The sequence below is a fragment of the Podarcis liolepis genome (genome assembly GCF_965112155.1).
Source record: "Podarcis liolepis genome assembly, chromosome: 5".
Classification (NCBI taxonomy): Eukaryota; Metazoa; Chordata; class Lepidosauria; order Squamata; family Lacertidae; genus Podarcis; species Podarcis liolepis.
In genome coordinates this window covers 37,900,389-37,920,114 of record NC_139556.1, presented here as the reverse complement: position 1 = coordinate 37,920,114, position 19,726 = coordinate 37,900,389, and the positions used below count along the sequence as shown (strand labels likewise).

Sequence of the window (19,726 nt, the reverse complement as noted above, 5' to 3'; positions counted from 1 at the left end):
AACCCCACACAGCGGTTTCATGTAGTTGTTACACAATGTGGGGGATAAGATTGAGCCCTGCTCAACATTAAAGGTTCCACGGGCCTAAAAGCATTCCCCAAGCAACACCCTCTGTGAACGACCAAGTAGGACTGGAACCACCACAAAGGGGTGCCACCCACCCCTAGTTTGGACAGTCACTCCAGAAGGATATCATGGCCAATGGTACAGGGAAGAATTAACAGGGTTGAGGAGAATTAACAGGGACATGTTTCTCTTGTCTCTCTCTCAACAGAGGTCATCATACAGGGCGACCAAAGGAGTTTCTGTGCCAAAACCGGACCTAAACCCCGATTGAAATGGATCCAGAAAATCAGTTTCTTCCGAAAGTGCCTGGATCTGGTCTACATATCCAGCATCTCTGCTTAAAAGGGCCAGAGACTTAGCAGGCCTCCTCCCCATCAGAATAGATGGTGCTGAGCTTAATGACTGCACACTCTGACTCACTATAAGGCAGTTTCATGTGAGCATTTGTCCTGCAGTTGCTTCTTGCAAAGTAACTGCAACCACATGTGGTTAGCTGTAAAACTGATGAACTGATAAGGAAGATAGTGGGGAATTTGTAAAATCTGACCCACTTTGTGCCTGGAGCCTCCAGCTGATGACTGGCTCCTCTTACAATACCAGTTGCCTCTCAGTGAACTTTTAAGTGGTCAGCACGGGACGAGCTGTCGCCAGGATCGAGCAATTGAGACACAATGCTAAAAAAATTGCCCCAGACATAAGAGATGTTAACATAGAATGCTTCGAGTTAAAAACTGTGCTCCAGAGCCAGATATTCAGTTGGTGGGGGGAATACTGAGAGGCAAATGAGCTTCTGGGGTAGAGTTCTGCCTCACACATGCAAACTATTAAGAGAAACTCATCTGCTCCTACAGTAGCTGGCAAATTCCAGTTGCACCTCTGTGACTGTACCATCAACCTAAGATACCAGAATATAGAAAGTGAGCAGCACATAACGACAGCATGAGCAAAACCAGGAAATTCAGTGGTGTGGTAGCCACAGCTTGAAGGCTGGTTCTAAATTAGGGGTCCTGCCATGATCCATGAGTTCAGGACACAGGCTGGGCACTTGTTGTTCTAGCTCCATAGTTTAAAGTGTCAGGCAGCACTATGCTTGGATAATTGGTAGTAGCCAGTCTTCTGTCCACTCCTGCTATGTTAACAGGAGTCAGTATAGCCAGTATAGGCTCAGAAGTGTCAGCCCTAAATCTGGAATTGGCATGCAGCACACACTAACTTGGAGAATCACCAAAACATCAGTCCCCATCAAACACCCTCCAGAGAGCAAGCCCCTTGGTTCCAACCTAGCTTACCATGCATCTGTGACATCAGAGCAGCTAAGCCAATGGCAACAAGAGGGACTTTGAAATCTCTCTGCTAATTCATCACTATGATCAGTCACTCTTAGATGACTCTGTTACCCCACTGGCCTTTTCAAATGGCACCAGAAACATGACCCTTTTTTAAAAATGGAAGAACATAAATGTAGCCCACTGACTGGCAGTCCCTTCGCTAGTGATTAATGCCAGCTGTGCCACAGGAGAAGAGGTCCATGCTGCATAATTGCCTGCTACCACTTCTGAAGCACCAGCGCCTTTGCCAAATGCCAGGCATGCCATGTGGGCCCCCTAATGCTCCGCTGGCCAAGGCACATAGAAACATGGAGCCGGGATTGGCTATACAGAAATCTCATGCATTTCATGATATAGATGTGTGGGACTACAATCCAATTTGGAGTTCAGTGAACTCTTAGGTTTGGGAAGGAAATTGCTGTTAATGAGTTGCAGCAAAGACATAGGCTCGAGGCCAGTGCAAGGAAAAATCACTTTAATGGGCAGAGCAGATGTTGCTTAAACTCATTGCAAAAGTTAGGCAGGCTAAGAGCCAAGAACTGCTTGGAGAAAACAGAGAAGCCTGCTTTGTTTTGTTTTTGTTTTTTAAAAAAGTAGTACTTTGTACAAGGAGTCCTTTGATGTGAAGCATGATCAGATAGGATGACTAGAAAGGATGGAAGGCTCAGCTCTCTAATGTCAGTGGACATACTGCAAAAAGTTGTAGTGCAAGCACAGCAATGCCAACTTGGTTGGTGTGCCTAGAAGGAGGACTTCCTGTGCATTCATCATCCATCTAATGCAGAGGTGAGGAACATGTAGCCCTCCTGTTATTGTTAGACTGCAGCTCTCATTATCCCTAACCATCACTGGTCATGGCGGCTGGACCTGATCGGCAATGGAGTGTAACACTATTTGGAAAGCCACACGTTCCCTATCTCTTTTTCAGCACGTCTATACATTACTAGCCATTGCTATGGCCCTCTTTACACTCCCATCCTAAAGAGGTTATTTGAGAGATCTTAGTCATTTCCATGGGATTTAATTTCAAACAATATACTTCCAACGTGTGAAAATTTGTCCATACAATAATCCTGTGGATTGAGGTCATGGTTTTCCCCACATGACTGTTATAAATCCCAGGTTTGCCCAGAAGGTCTGTGGGTTGGTTCCAAAATGCAGGAAGTTCAATGGAACACACAGGGCCATAGCTGGGCTTGAACAGAGGAGTGAACAAGCACCACTCCAGAATTTATTTATATGCATGCATCTCAATCCACAAAATTGCTTTTGCTCACATTTATGGCTTCTTCGCTTTGCTTCTTGCAAACTCTCTTTTGGCTTTCTTTCTTTTTTTCTCATCTGGCCCACACTCTCTGGGGGTAATGTGCTGTGTGCTGGTGTGAGTCAGGCCTAACCCAAAAGTAGGTGGGGCCAAAGCCCAAAGGGAGGAGGCCGTTCCCTTTATCTCCATCACCTTATTTCCTCTCCCTCACTCCACCACTTTCCCCTCCATTCTTCTCTCCTCACCACCCACGTAAACTGATCTGAACACACAGTGTGCAAAGTGTGTTATTATGCAATCCTAACAACTCATTTTACTGCAGCCCACAAGGCCTGAACTCAACATAAGTCATTACCCAAGGGAAGACTCAAAATGTAGTAATAAAAACATGGGTCTAGTTAATTAGAATATTAGACAAAGAACGGTACATATTAAGAGTATGACAAAAACAGAGAAAACTCCATTCCTTTAAGGCAGAGTTGCCTTTATTTTTCTATCCTACTTGGGCAGGGGTGGGGAAATAGTATGTTTTCAAAAAAACTTCTGCCATGACAAACGGCTGACATTCCATGACAGCAGAACAAAACTCTTTACTTTTTACCACACTAGCACAGCCTTGCAAATAATGGCACCACAATTTATCAGACCACGTTACTTGCATGTGTGCAAGTTTCACAGTGTCTTACAAGGTACTTTCCCACAAGGGATCCTTAGCAATTCACTTTCCTAACGAAAACAATATGCATGGCTGCTGTACTCAGTGAAGGATGCCCACAAATGTAACACACACCTCTTGTGTGCCTGTGTTTTCCACTTAACATTCTATTGATTTTGTTAAGAAGTGTAAACATAACAAAAAGAAGAAAAACAAAGAATAAAATATTCTTGGAAGTACAAAAGTAGAAAGGTACAGGGCAGCTCCAAAGAAATAGTCTGATTCATAGAAAGATTCCCTTTACAAGTAACAAAATTATGTAAAAATAAAAGTATCCTCCACCTGTGAGTGACATCATTATTGAGAGCAAATGTTCCATTAAGTCTTGGACGAGCCAGGCGTTTGAATATTACGGTGACACTGAGAGACCTTGTGCCTCAATATTCTTACGAGAAATAAAATCATGACATAAAGCAAAAAAGGAAAAGGGGGTGAAAGGTCATTCAAGTCTGCCCTTTAGATATTTTTAGTTGATGAGGTATATTTCCAAAGAGGGCAACGCACGCCATTTGTGAACCATTGTGGACAAATGCGCCCAGCTAGCTATGGGTCTCCCCCTGCCAGATACTCAACATTCCCCTCACTTCTGTAGGTGCATCAGAAGCTGCCTTATACCAGGTTTGACTGTTTGGTCCATAAACCTACTAACTAATCCTTGTAAGTGGAGATGCCAGGGATTGAAGAAGGGACCTTCTGCATACTGTTGTGGGAATGATAAAACTACAGGGCCAGGAGATGAGGTATTTGGAAAGAGCCACAAACAATCTCCAAGAGCGAATGGAAGATTTGCATCCAGTGCCCAGGTAGCAACCCTACCATATAAGGTTTGAGGTTCCAACCCATGTGACTGAAATTGAAAGAAACATTCTGTTGTAGCCAATGAGTGTAGCTTGCGGTGCATGAAGTATGCCCAAATGTTTCTCCAGTGCACAAAAGTGCCCATGGGCCCAGAATGGTTGGTGGACCCTGTTTTAATAGCATTGCCCAACTTTGTAAGCAAACAATGCTGTTCTCAAAACACAAGGGCAATTCTTCAAGGGTCAAGAATGGCTTGTCTTCATGTGACTTTTTAAAAGACCCAGCCTCAGAAGTGCTTAGAACTGTTTACAGATTTGCTAATCTCAACTAGGCAGCCCATTGGTGCTCACTGGAAATTGGTCGGAACTACTCATACTTCATACTCATACTTGGGGTCTTTTTTAAATAAACTTGCATATTTTAGAATAGATGCACAGTGTACAGACAGCTTAACAGAGAAATTTAGTACATTCATAGATGAAGCAAAATCATGATGTCTACCTGTATACTTTATTTTCCCTTATTTACTTGGCTTTTAAATATTTTAATCTTTCTGATCTAATTTCCATGCATTTGTGATTTCTCTGTATGTGTATGTAGGCACATTTGCCCTTGGTACATATCAATGAGATCTTTAAATATGTTGGCTAGTAAGGGGATATTTCTCAATATCTTAATAATAAAGAATGGTTTTAGAATGACTTAGGAGTGCTGAACCCACTCTAAGCACAACATCAAAGAAGATGGGGGGAAATCCACACTGACCAATCTCAAGCCAGCATTTCTCTCTCCATTAAAGGCTGGGTAAGGACTTACTTGCATTCCTAAATGACTGTGCCTTTGATCTACTGTGTACTATTTGGTTTTGAGGCATTTGTTTTGTTTATTCATTTGTTTTCATCTTTCCTGGTCAAAAAGGCATTTTCCCACATACCCCAATCTGCCTCCAATAAAAACCTGCCTGCTAGCATTCATTCCAGTCAATTTTTGCTCTTTCCCCCTCCCACACCCTTAAATCTAATTTACAGGTCGTAACTCTAATATCTTGTCCGAAATTGCCTGCATACATTCACTAGGCCCATCTCAAATAACCACTTTCAACTTAAAAAACAAAACAAACAACAGCTAATTTAAAACTATGGAAAGCTTGCCATACTTGAATCCTCTTGCCAGACAAGCAAGTTCACAGTACTGAGGAAGCAGAACATTATCTATTCTGAGCAGCAACAAAAATAGGGACAAGGACAAGGAAGATCTTGGGAACAGATGCATTCCATGAAGTGTCTTCAGTGAGTGAGCTGGGATACTAGAGCGGGTTAGGTCAGGGTCACCGCCATTGCCATTTTTCTTGGCTTTTTAAAAATTATTTTTTAAAACCCTTATAACTCAAGCGTAAACCCTGCCTGAATGCTAAAATACATCAATATTCTCAAAGGGTTAGTGCCTTTCCTCTCTTGTGAGAAGTAACCAGAAAGAAAATGTATATATGGTATTGAAAAGTCTCCTACACAACACACTTGGCCTCAGAGAAATACATTATGCCACCTGAGGCAAAGGGACAGATGTCACCTTTCCCATTCCACATCTGGACTGGCAGCTGAATTTTCCATTAGCGGTGTTGAAGTGACACCATACACCATACCTGAGGGAGACACTACCTTACAGGGCACAGGGAAGGCCATGGGGTACATATAGCTTTTGGCATCCCCACCCTCCAGTTTATGGCACTTTACTCTGCCCAATGTTAGGGGCTGGCCCTGTCTCAAAAACCAAATCAGCTATCAACACATGCTATTCAGGAAATTCTCCCTCCTGTCAACATGGGGGGAAATGCAACCTCAGTCCTCTTGAAGTGATACAGTCTGAGGAGCAGCACATCTAGTGCAGAACCCAGTGCACTAAGGCCTTCCTCTTTCGGAGATTAAGTGGGGAAGGGGCCTTTTATGGATGGCACCCCAGCTCTGGAATAGCTTCCTAGGCTTCCTATACCTCTTACTGATTTGTGATTTACTTTGTTGCTGGTGAACCATTTTAGATGCTGTCAAAAAGCTACTCAAATATTTTAAAATAAAAGTCTCTCCACAAACAGAAGTTTATCACTTCTTTTGCATGTTCCTAATTGATAATAAGAGCTTGTGAGACAATGTAATCATTTGAGAAGTGTAAAATAAAAGCACTTTTCAGTTTCCAAAGCATGTTTAGCCACTCATAAAAAGCACTACCATAACTCTTTTTGGGGCTGGACTAATGTTGCCAAGCAAGAAACTATTCAAAATTTATTTGAGGCTGCTTTTGAACCTACCATGTCCCATGATGAGATTTGAGGTTTCTTCTAGATTGCCCAGAGTTATACTGCCTTGCTTTTGTACTGGTTGGAAATTACAGCACATGCAAGGTACAAAGTTGCCCCCAAAAAACGCTATTTGGAGCAAATTGCTAATAGATGTGCACAAAGCTGGGTTAATAAATGTCAAACCCTCTTAACTCAGCATGGACCGTTTCCCAACCTCCTTAAGGTTGCAACTCCTATAGCAAAAGCAGTGATTTAAAAATAAGGTTAAAGAGTAGGATCTCTTGCTAACTAGATGTGATCTTCAAGCGATGCAATTTTCATCATTTTATTATTCTCAGAAATACGATTATGGTCTTTCAGATTACTTTTCTGAATTATCTGCTTATGCGATGGGGAAAGCATTTACAGCTTTGAAACTCCAAACTATGCCCACAGGGGAGATATGCTAAAATACCTGTAAGCTGGCATTTGTGCATTTGCAGTCAGAGGATTGGAAACGATTGTTCCACAATGCATTATATTGTTCTCTCCGCAGCTTCTCTTTGAAAGAGATTCTTCAGACAGTTTGACTATGTACACATTAGCAGCTTGAACTGCAGCGAGGGCACCTGTTGCATTTCAAGTTGCATTTTTATGCTGATGTTCACACCAGAGCATAGGTGGCGAGGCCTTCACCCAATGCCCATGCCCTGATTTATTTCCCTCACCGAACTCCAATTCAGCGGAATGCTGTGGACATAGTGTATCTTGATTTCAGTAAGGCTTTTTGACAAAGTCCCCCATGGTATTTGTGTGGAGAAGATGGCAAAATGTGGGCAGGACAAAGTTGCTGTTAGGTGGTTTTGTAGCTGGTTCATTGGCCGACGAGTGTTCACAAATGGTTCCTCATCATCCTGGGGAAAAGTGACCAGTGAGGTGCTGTAAGGTTCTGTCCTGGGCCTGTTGTTCAGCGCTTTTATAAACAATTTGGATGAAGGAATTGGGGGAATGCTCATCCAATTGCTAGATGACAGGAAACAGGAGGGGTAGCTACTGCCACAGAATGTGGAATCAGGATTCAATATGACCTTAACAGGTTGGAGAAGTGACCCCCCCCCCAAACTAACAAAATGAGTTTCAATAGGGACAAATGTAAGGGTCTACATTTATACAGGAAGAACCAGCTGCACAAATATAAGACGGGGGAAGCCTGACTTGCCAGTAGTACATGTGTAAAAGATCTAGGGGTCTTAGTAGATCACAAGCTTAACATGAGTCTACAACATGATACAGCAGCAAAAACACACAAAAACAACCCTAATGCTATTCTTGGCTGCATCAACAGAAGTATAGTGTCCCAATCAAGGGAAGTAATAGTACTGTTCCAGTCTGACTCAGTGAGACATCACCTGGAACAGTGTGTGTAATTATGGGCCCCACAATTTAAAGATATTGGTATGCTGGAACGTGTGCCCAAGATGATCAAGGGTCTGGAAACCAAGCCTTATGAGGAACGGTTGAGGAGGTTTGGTATGTTTAGCCTGGATAAGAGGAAGCTGAAAGGAAATATGATAGCCATCTTCAAATGTCTAAAGGGCTGTCACATGGAAGATGGAGCAAGATTGTTTTCTCCTGCTTTGGAGGGTAGGACTCAATCTAATGGCTTCAAGTTACAAGAAAGCAGATTCTGACTAAGCACCAGGAAGAACTTTCTGACAAGAAGAGCTGTTTGACAGTGGGACAGACTCCCTCAGAAGGTGGTGGACTCTCCTTTATTGGAGGTTTTTAAGCAGAGGTTGGATGGCCATCTGCCATGGATGCTTTAGTTGAGATTCCTGCATTGCAGGGGGTTGGGAGTAGATGGGCCTCAGGGTCCTTTCCAGTTCTACAGTTCTATGACCTTTGGACTGTGACCAAGTACATCATGTGTTTTTTGCACCAAACACCAGTGGCAGAAGCATGCTGAAACCTGTGTAAGTAGCAAGGTATACATAGCCTTAGTTTGCTACTGGTAGATAGCAATAAATGTGCTTACATAGGTTTCTACGGCTGCTGCAGCGGCCCAACTTTGTGTTTTCAGAAATCACTTTTATGAAGGTGAAGGCTATAGCTAGTAAAGATTTTGAAGACAATAAAAGGAGTTCTGTTCACTTCTGTATCACTTTCATTTTGCACAGCTCATTAGTCTCTTTTCCCACTATCCCCCCCCCGCCCCGCCCCCATATTAAATATTTTGCAACTTATGAGAGGAATTTAAGTCAATTTCATGCAGCTTTGTTCGACCCTTTTAATGCTGGGGTCAAATTCAAGAGCTAGGTGAGCGAAAGTATGTAAACTGAATCAGACTGAATTTATGGACCTTGGAGTGGACAGTTCTTTTGCTCAAGAGATACACCCAAATATCTGTCAAATATGGTGAACCTCTAAAATGAGTAACGAAAGCTGATTGTACAAACTATCCAATCCAACAACAATAAATATCAGGAGTAAAGGAACAGTATATGAATAAAGCAAAACTACAAAGACAAGAAAAGCATCCAACATGCTTTCTGCCAAAGCTGGTGGTAGGATGCCTAGGTTTTCCTTTTCCTCTGGCCTGAGAAGAGTTGAATGGGATATAAAAGGACAGAAAAGAAAAGCAGCTTATATAATCCTTAAGAGGCAAGATGGCTTCCTCCATATGCAACTGAATGCATCAACTGAGGGCACAGCAACTCAGGTTGATCATTTACCAGAGTGGTGGGGAACTTCAGGCCCAGAAGTATGTCCCTCTGGACTCTTTCCAGGCCATGCCCTCTATCCCTAGACTTTGCCCCTCATGGTCCTACTCTGTACCTTCAAGTGCTTTTTTCTGGCTGGAATGTGTCCTTGATCTGTGGCAATGCCCCTTGCATGCCTGGCTGGAAGATGCTGAGGTATGTGTGGGATTCCACTGTATAAAGGTAAGACTCCTACCTAAAGAAAGGAATTTTTAAGATGAGACAGAAGGGATTCTATAGTAAAACAATGCTATCTGTAAAACAATAATGGCATTAGAACTCACTCACTACATCTTATCTAACTCAACATCTCTCATTAGGTCTGATGGAACATTCTCAACGTCAGTAAATTATGAAGTTTATTCAAGACAGAGGAAGGACTGCAGCATTTGCTAAAATTGTGGTTGACAAAAGAAGCTACCTTAGTTGCAGAGAGGGGAGGGAAAGCAGACCTAACATAAGAGCCAAGCTCCTGCAGCAGCAGTGCAGGAGATACCCACCAATTATGCAGGATTGTTGGCTGCAGTGGACTGCTTTGCTGATGTGTTCCTGCAGTGACCATGCCAGCATACCAGCATCCAGCAGGATTGAACCATTATGCTCTCCGCGGTTCATCAGGAGGTGGGGAAACAAGCTGCAGTGTCATTGTCCCCCAATCCCTAATGAAACATTAGCCCCATTCCCAAACTGATCTGGACCTGGGCTTTTTTATTATTATTATTACTTTGCTAATTTTTATTAAAGCTTTTTTTTTTTTTTGATAGAGCAAAATAAAAAGGGGGGGGGGAGAAAAAAGGAGAAAAGAAAAGGGACTTCTGATTCTCCATCTGTCAGTTACATTAAAAGAATTATTCAAAACATTTGCTCCATGACAACATCCAACTTTTGCACTTTCCATAAAAAAGTATTTTCCCAATCTTCAAACCCAAATATTGCACAAAAAGGGTCCCCAATTAATAATATTGATATGTCCCTCTAATAGTTTCTAATTAAACATAACAATTTTGCCGCCAACCATTTCAGCAACCATGCCTCTATGTTAAATTATGATAAATCTTTCCCGCTCTGTGCTGATAAGTCTCTCTGCTGTGGACACATCGAGACAATATTCCATATCCATTGGTCCACACTCAGTTCTGTATCGTCAATTTCCACTTCCTGTTGTATTTACCATGTTTTTCCAGCCTTCTCTTTTCAGTTTCCATATGCATTTCTTCCATTCTTTTTCCAAAAAGAATACCAGGGATTTAATAGCTTTATCCCCTGGGATCACTCCCAAGTTGTAGGTAAAACTCCCTCAATTCCATAGATGTCAGATTATCCAAATATCTCTCCATTTTTAACTTTGTTTTTCTTTTCCAGAATCTAAGCTTTATCATTTATACATTTGTATAGTGGGTTCTTCCACCTGATCGGTTGCTCCTTCTAGCTTTGCCAGTTTCATCCTTCAGTCCTACCTGTTCTTTATCATCTAGAGCATCTATAACATTTCTGATCCCTTTTTCCATTTCATTCATCTCCGATTTAGTTTCATTGCTCATTTCATTGACTGTTCCTTCTAATCTTGTCAAATTTTTATCTATTTTTCCCCTCTAAAACCTCCGTTTTTGCATTAAGAGACTTTGTTTGCTCTGTCGGTATCTGCTTAAGAATATCCACAGTAAGAAGGGACCCTGAAGATCTCTTTTCTTCCACCGTTTTTCCTTTTGCCTCTTTTTTTCCTTTTCATTCTTGTGATATTCTGAATTTTAATGCTTTCCCTGCATTTTTATATACCCCATATTTTTCCATGTATAATACACCCCCATGTATAAGATGCCCCCTACTTTGGGGGACCCCAAATTTAGAAAATGGGCATATGCACTATCTGTGTATAAGAGGCCCCCAGATTTTTAACCTTATTTTAAAGTAAAAAAAACCTAGTCTTATACACGGAAAAGTACGGTATATTACTTCTGTCTCTAAACATCTTCCATCACTACAATTTCACAGCTTGCACCTGCCTCGTTTTGAAAGAAGCATATTCCATTCCCAGGAATAGTGTAAGCTGGCAAAGTAACTTTCAATTTCCTAAACACACATTCGCCAAAATAATAAAAAATAATCCGCTTCAAGCTGCAAAGATTCCCCTTGTCAGGTTAAAACTTTCTCATTCCAAGCCATAAATCCAGCTTTTTGTCATTTTTACTTGACACTATAAGCAGTAGCTTTTTCCTTCTCCTTTATTCCAGAAAGCAGTTAACATACCGATTTTCACTGGCAGACGCAGAAACGCTTCCGAGTTGTAAATTATCTTGTTCCGAAGATAATTAAGAAAGGGACGTGTTTGCGGTCAGTGTCCATAATAGGACTGCAGCATGGTTTGGGCAAGATGACAGTCCTTGGCCTCCTGTCACTCAAACCACAAGGCAGAAAAATTTGCAATCTCCCTATCTCACAAAGAACAAACTTTTTAAAGCAACAGTTCCATTCCTTCGTTTCAACTTCTTTTGACAAACGTGTGTCTGGCTATCATCAGAGGCTACACTGCTATGTCCATCAGTAAGAAGCCGATGAGAAACCTTCAGTCTGCCATGATCCCTCCCCTCTGAAACACCCCGGACCTGGGCTTTGTGTATAGCCCAGAAATCAACAAATTAAACAATCCATTAATAAATCTTGGAGGCTGTTGTGTTGTTTTGGTTTCTTATCATTCCCAAGCAACACTGGGTTAACTACCAGTTAATGTCATATATTTTGCATACCGGTATTTTATACTTGAAAAGTCTGTAATTTTATGGAGCAAGTTGTTTGTTTACTGTTGCAACAATTGTTTTCTCAAAATGTACTTCCTGTACCATGAAAAACAAATAAAAACATTTTTTTTAAGTATGCAAGAACTTCAGATAAATGTGTCATCAATGTAGCCCTCTTCACACATTATGTGCATGTAGAAGGAAAGCCATGGTGGAAATGGCAGAGTTTTTAGCCCAGACCCCCAGAATTGTGTTCCTCCTCCTGCTCCCATCACCGCGCTAAGCATACTTTCTGCAGCAGGGGATCTTTTCTGACGGAGGCTCCTTACAGGGTTTAGAACCTTGATAGAACATTCTGCAGTTGTTAATTTTTCTTACATTTATATCCCGCTTCTTCTGTCATGAAATTCAAACCAAATGTGGCTTCCAGGTGGTCACCCATCCAGACTAAGGCCTGCTTTGCTTTAGCAGAAGGTAGGCTCATGCGCTTTCAGACCATACTCTGGGAATTACATTCATCACAGTGGCAGTGGAAACAGGAGAGGTGTGACTTTAAAAGTGGAACTTGCAGAGTGTCTGAAAAGGACTGTTGTGTCCTCATTCAATTTAGAAAGTATGTTTCCATATGATGAAAGGGGAAATCAGGTAATATATAATGAGCAATACATGGGTCTTTTTTCTCTCTTCTTCGTTACTATCAAAAGCTTGACTACTTGTAGGAAGGAACTGAAAGGTTAGGGATTTTTAAACCAACAGATAAGCAAGCACTCCAACATGATTTGGGGACTATGCATCACAAAATGGAGAAAATCTGAAATGTAAGTGTATCATACGGCTCAACTTTTCAGTTTTCATTTCATGTAAACATGGAACGGTTACAGTACAAGGCTGCTCTGAGCCTCCATAAACACCATTCTGTGGTTTTAGACATACATTTGTATTATTCTGAAAGTATTGTACAAAGGTCTAGGACAATTAGGAGCAATCTTTGCCCCATACAGCTTTTCACAACTTAAGATATTAAATGAACACTAACATGGCAACGCTAGAAATTAGACAATCTTGCCTAATTTAACAAAATCATATAGTTTCCTTTCTTCACGGTTTATAAAAAATGGTAAAGCAATATATAGTGTCCACTTTAAGATCTGAATAGGCTATCTTTTGAGCACATTAAATACAAAGAACTAACAACAAAAACCCTTCTGGACCAATGGGAAAAAATTGATTGTTCAGTAGCAGTCACCTCTGAAACAATGCATCAAAGCATTTGATTTCTTACATAGGAACAGGTTGATATAAATACTTGTTTCTGGTGGTAATATTTTTAAAGCTACAAAATTAACCATCCCGGATGTTCAAGTTTCATTTACGTATTCAGGCTGACAGTTTACCATGAAAATAGCTAGGTGTGCAAATTGTCCTGTGCTAGATGTATATTAGAATGAACAGGAATAGTTTAATTGCTCTAGATCTGCACAGATATAAAGGAGCTGCCAAATAACCATTTTAGACCAATGGCCTATTTAGCAGAGCACTGTCTTTCTTAGCTCTAAGGTCTCAAACAGGTTTTTCTCGTCCTTGCAACTACAGTACTAAAAGCAGCCATTGAGGATATGCTCTATATTAACCTAGAACTTTATTATGTAATGCTTGAGCTTTATTTTACCCCACTAAGCTATGCCCTCTTTCATGCACCAGAAAAAAGAAGTTCAACATACTGAAGTTATTACAGAAGATTCAAAAATACAAAACCAAATTATGTAGTCATATTCATATTCCTACACTAGTCTAATCACAAATTGTCAAAACCCCACCAATTTCCCCCCCCCCAATGAAATTTGGGTATACTTTTGAACGTGTTCGTCTCTATTAAGCAATCCTTTTAATCACATGTGCTTTTCATTATTTTACTGAAATATAAGTGATTTTATTCCATGTGCTTCCATATAATAATACACCCAACACAGTGACAAGAATGAGACTTTAATCAGTTTTAAGTGGAGTTTTAACACTACGATAAAGGGCTGTTAAACACAATAACAAACGGACATCTGATTTGTATGAGACATTATCCTGTACATGTCATTTTCTTGTTTTGTGTATCCTCGGTGCATAGCATTACACACAGAGCCACTGTTGCACAGCACAATAGTATCTGAAGAGGCTGAATCAGAATAAGGCTGCTTAACAGACTTTTTTTCTTAGTGTATATATATATGTATATATATATAATATTCTATATGAAAACAGACTGAGAATTTTGAACTGGCGGAGTAAAGAGGCAGCTCTACCAAACATTGCAGTTAAAGCCTCCTTTTAGTGCACAGTTCCACCCCTTCCATCTGCATGCATGACACATTTTAACAGTATTTTAAAAAGGTAAACGAGGCACTTTGTGGCAACCACAGGCATCGTTAACATATTGCACGTTTGCTAGAATTTTAAACATGGAACTGCACACTGGCACCCCAAACTCTTTTTCCTTAAAGCTGAAAACAATTGATGCTGCATGTAAACATCCCTTCAGTTTACAATTTGTGCCACAGCATATAACCTTGGTGCTATTTTATACAACTGCCCTTTAACTACTGTGACAAACTATTTTAAATGGGGCTACAGATGATGAGGGATGGCACAGGGCCTAAGAGTAAGCTCCTGTCAAAGTGATGCCTTCAAGTAATTTCAGACATGTAAGCTGCTGCACATCCAAGAATTTAAGCACACAGTCCAGAAACTCAAGAAATTACCTACAAGAATGCATTTTCAAGCTAAATGATGAATACTGTCATAAATAAAGTTTTAATTAGGACTCAAACCTTTCAGTCATAGTAATTCTTGCCATGTTCTATGGGGATGGTAGCTGAAATAAAGTATAGGAGAGTATGCATGATATATATTATATATATAATATATATATAATACCATTTTCCTTTTCCAATGACTATACCATAAAAACGTAAGCAAGGCTTCTCAGAACCACTGACACATTCAAAATCCAAACCCTCATTCAGACCTTCACATTCCAAAGGAAGAACAGTGCAAAAGGCCACTGAAATATTTCCAATCTGACCCTCCCATGTTACACAGTAGAACTGTACAAGACACCGAACACTGTCAACATCCAAACATTTTAAAGCACAAACTTTTTAGTTGGCTAATGTGGCTTTCAAATTGTCTTAACATAAATCAGGCTCAACGTAAGTTGCAGGAGAAAGTCAACGGTGACACGGTTGTCACCTCTCGCCAATAAGGTCCATCTATGGTATTGTAGAACTGGATCGAATCTGAGGAAATCTGAACATTAGCTTTGAAAAAAGTTTATGTAATAGATGAAAGCTATGATCCTGTGCAGTTACACGCAAGTTCCACTAAAAATAATATGAAGTTATAGGCACGCAACTACACAGATTAGAAAAGGGAGCAAATTTACCAATGAATGTTGAAGCAGCATGCTGCCCCTTTGTTCGGTATTCAGCCTGAGTTCTGCCTTGACTAGTTACCATATATACCCTTGTTATCAATGCTAACGGACTAGGAAAAATGGATTATTCCAAATTCTTTTACTCAAATGGGACAATAATAAACAAGTTTAACTCCAATAAACCAATGGGATTTTACACCATGAAATTCGAAATAGCAGTTCCAAATGTTTGAAAGACAAGGATTTTTTTTTATTTTCTTTTTTTAGAAAAAATATTACTTCAACATTTATCATCCACAGCTGGGGGCATGGCAACTGTAACACACAAACAACTGTGTAAGCCCATTTCTGGTAGACAGCCTCCACATTTGTATGGTTAAGTCATTGTTACGGTGTCTCACATGTAACCAAATTTTCATATCCCTTCATTTGTAGATCTTTTAAGATGCTGTAGAAGGTTCATTCCTGTACCCCTAATACAGAACCACTCCCTCTAGCTGCCTTTTCTAGCACCATTATGCTTTAAAAAAAATAAAATGCACAAACAAGCAGTGACAGCGGCAATTCCTCAAATGTCCAGGATTTATTACTGTAGCATGCTAAAGAGGTGCATGTAAGTAAGCTGGAAATGGTACACAGTCCAGGGTCCAGCACAAAACAATCCTTTCTGAGCTTCTCTTTCCACTCTCCTACCCATATTACATGCATTTGAATGTAGTAAAACCCGTTACTTCTCCAAGCCAACTGCAGACTTATCTGTTGCCACATAAGTGCAAAGAAAGGGGCAGGATGTGAACCTGTGTATTAGAAAGAGCTTTACAGCCACTTCAATTGGTGACAGAACACAAAAGGAAAATTCCCTACGTATACACATCAGATCTGTCTCCACTTTTATAAAACTGGAATCAAATGGGAAAGTGCCATCTTTGTGTTTTCCTAATTGAAGTTTAAATGTTCTCTTGACACGAAAAGGTATATACATAACATAGCTACGTAACCTTTTTTTTCAACTGGACAAGAAGTGTCAAGCCCAGAGACTTCATAGGGCAAAATGAGATTGGTCAGGAAAAGAACTGTTCCTACAACTGATAATTGTGACACAATGTCCTATTGCCATTTCAAAAGGTCCATAATTCAGTTTATTCAAGTTTTCTTCTTTGTGGTATTTTTTCCCAAATAAAAAAAAATATTCAGACTTTTGTAATTTGCGTATGCTGATCTTCGTCAAAAGGTTCATTCTCTGGATCAGAGTCAGTGGTGTCAGAATACCTATAATGATCAGGTTCATTATCACTAACATCCGGTGTTACTGAAGTTGAGCTGCTAGCCTCTGGGTTTGATGGCTCTTCTACTGTTTTTGTGAAAAATAGCTTCACCTAGAAAAAAAAAAACAAAAGATATCAGTCCATATTTGCTTGGAAAAGAAGGAATAGGTTGCTCCCTGCATCTGTAGTTTTTTGTGTGGTCATCTGTGCACAGCACTGTTATGAACAAGAAAAGTGAATGCAGAATATTATCACAACCTAGGCATTAACACTAGACAGAAACCCAAATAGCAAGTACCGTATTTTTTGCTCTATAAGACTCACTTTTTCCCTCCTAAAAAGTAAGGGGAAATGTGTGTGCGTCTTATGGAGCGAATGCAGGCTGCGCAGCTATCCCAGAAGCCAGAACAGGAAGAGGGATTGCTGCTTTCGCTGCACAGCAATTCCTCTTGCTTTTCTGGCTTCTGAGATTCAGAATATTTTTTTTCTCGTTTTCCTCCTCCAAAAACTAGGTGTGTCTTGTGGTCTGGTGCGTCTTATAGAGCGAAAAATACGGTACTTTATCTGACTAACTGGGGATCTTTAAGGCAGCACCAGTAATTTCAAGGCTTATTAGTATCTTACATTTTTCATTTCTTCTAGAGTGACTGATCCAATCTTCTATTAATATGGCAAAGCCCCTATTTTTAGCTTCTTCGTAGTTATTCTAACAGTTATTCTACTCAGGATCTGGTCACTATCTACTCTATCAAAAGATTTTAGCAAGATCCTGGAAACCTTAAGAAAAGCCTAACAAAGTACTTATTAAATGTGTGCTTCTGAAATAGAATTGTAAAAGGAAGCTATTCCCCCCCCTCACATACTATAGTCCAAACATCAATTAACAGAAATCAGCTCTTGCTGTATTTGTATGCAGGTACGGATAACACAAATGAAAGAGGAAAACAAGTCAGTGTAATAGTAGTTTTAACATACACGTAAAACAGTTTAACACAAAATTCTCTCAAATTCAAACATCTTCCTGTTATTGATATTCAGCGGTAAGATTGCCAGAGTAATTAATGCTCTAGTAACTCCCAGTTATATTACTATAATACGCTTTACATAGGAGTGCCCTTGAAGATGACCCGGAAGCAGTGCAGTCTGCTGGAAATCTTATGCTACTGATTCTGAAGCTGCCACTCTCATTTTATATTTATTGGGCAGATGGATGTTATTTTTAAGTTGTGTTTTTGTACCATACCCTGGGACCACTTGTGATGCAGAGTAGGCTAAAAGTATTTTAAATAAATAAATTCATTGCTGGGTTGTCACACATTTACCCTTAAGGTATACAGTGGAACCTCGGGATGCTTACCGTCTTCCTTACGAACGCTTTGGGTAACGAGCTCCGCTAACCTGGAATTAGATGCTCCTGGTTGTGAACTTTGCCCCAAGATGCGAGCGGAAGTCGCGCGGCAACAGCGGGAAAACCCCATTAGCGAAAGCGCCCCTCATGTTAAGAACAGTTTCAGGTTAAGAACGGACCTCCACAACAAATTAAGTTCATAACCAGAAGTACCACTGTACAGTAAGACCCTGGATTTACTATGCATGGCATACTTTCAATCTCTCGGAGTACACTTCAAGTTTCTTTGATCCCTTGGAATATACCTACCTTAAAGTTTGGAGAAAAGTAACGATTTGCCTTGTCTTTATTTGCCTTGTCCAAATCATTTTTTGTTAGTGTAAGTATTAGATATTCCTTATCGTTATCTGAACGCTCTGTACTGAAAATCCCATCAAGTTCCTGATCTCCAAGAAGACTTCCGTTTTCTACTTTGTCAGAATTTTCTTCTGGTCCTGGTATGAAGAATGTATTTACCCAGAAATGAAACATTTTGTCCTAGAGACAAAAAGAAAAAACTTGTTTTAACATAACATAAACATGACACAATATGAATATATTCTATTGAAATTTGGCTACACGGAACACATACACAGATACACAATAAGTTTTATGGTGGGGAGAGTTTTTCCCCATCTTCATTTCTGCACTGACACATATACCTCCACTGCCCTCCTTTCTGGTAGAGCTGCCCCAATGCCTAGCATGATTATTCATTCAAATTTTGTTGAGTGTTTAATTTAAAAAATCTTTTCTCCTCTTTTTTAACGCTTGAAAATTGACTGCAATAATTAGCTTTCTAACTGGCACAAAGACCAGATGATCAGTGCTGCGTATAAGGCCTTCTCTGAGAAGAGGGCAGATGACACAATGGATATGAAAAATTAGGGAGGTTACCCCTAATTCCATTCTTGGGGAGAAGGCTGTATGTGTTAGAATTTGCTGCATGCTCTTCCCACTCTGAATTTATGTATACCTGTATACACAGCTGTTACATCCTGAAATCTGGTCAGCCTAAATCATGAGATGAAACATGTGAATTAGGAGCATGCTGTTCCCCTAAGTGTAACTACTATGGCAATAATTTTAACACAACCCCACCCCACCCCACCCCACCCCAACTCTTTATTGGCCTGGGGAACTGAACTTTTTCTTCCTCTTCTCTCCCACTTCCTTAAAAATTGAGAAGTGGCTTGACATATTTCAGGAGTAATTATAAGTTGAACTTGTGATGGCTGCAATGAGGTTGTGATGGGGTCACATCCATCCTCAGCTTCCCTCATTTTTTCAGAAGGTAAGCTGTGTATCCACTTTATACAAGTGCTGGTACATAGTTTACTGGTACAGCATGACACCAGTGTCACTGGAGGAGCAGGAAGAGATAGATCTTCCTTTGCTACTGCTGCAACAGCCGCCACCGTCAAGTGAATGGATAGGTGCAGAAAAAGGTATGGATGGCAGTTGGAAGGGAAGGAGGAAGATTTGAGTTCTTCTCTCACTCATATTCAACCATGAGCTAAAAAAGAATGCAATGACTGTAATGCTCATCCTCTTATTAAAAAGCGAGCACTATAAACCAGGGTTCATAATCCAGGCCTGGAGGTTACAAGATGTGGCAGCATCAGATGCAATTCATTAGAGGCCTTTCCAACAATTAAGGATCACGTCAACTAAGTACCACCACTCTGTACAAGTACAATTAAAACAGGCCTA

The 19,726-nt window shown here is 40.4% G+C and overlaps 1 protein-coding gene across 1 annotated transcript in view; it reads right to left on the bottom strand.

The window, feature by feature from the left end:
- Positions 1-13,907: 13,907 nt before the first annotated feature.
- PTEN (phosphatase and tensin homolog) overlaps positions 13,908-19,726 on the bottom strand; it is a 53,864-nt gene continuing 48,045 nt past the window's right edge. Inside the window, exons 8-9 of the mRNA XM_083503169.1 lie at positions 18,284-18,511; positions 13,908-16,737 (exon numbers count right to left, since the gene is read on the bottom strand). Coding sequence (XP_083359295.1) covers positions 16,552-16,737; positions 18,284-18,511 — 414 coding nt within the window. The 3' untranslated portion in view covers positions 13,908-16,551. The remainder of the gene's footprint in view (positions 16,738-18,283; positions 18,512-19,726) is intronic.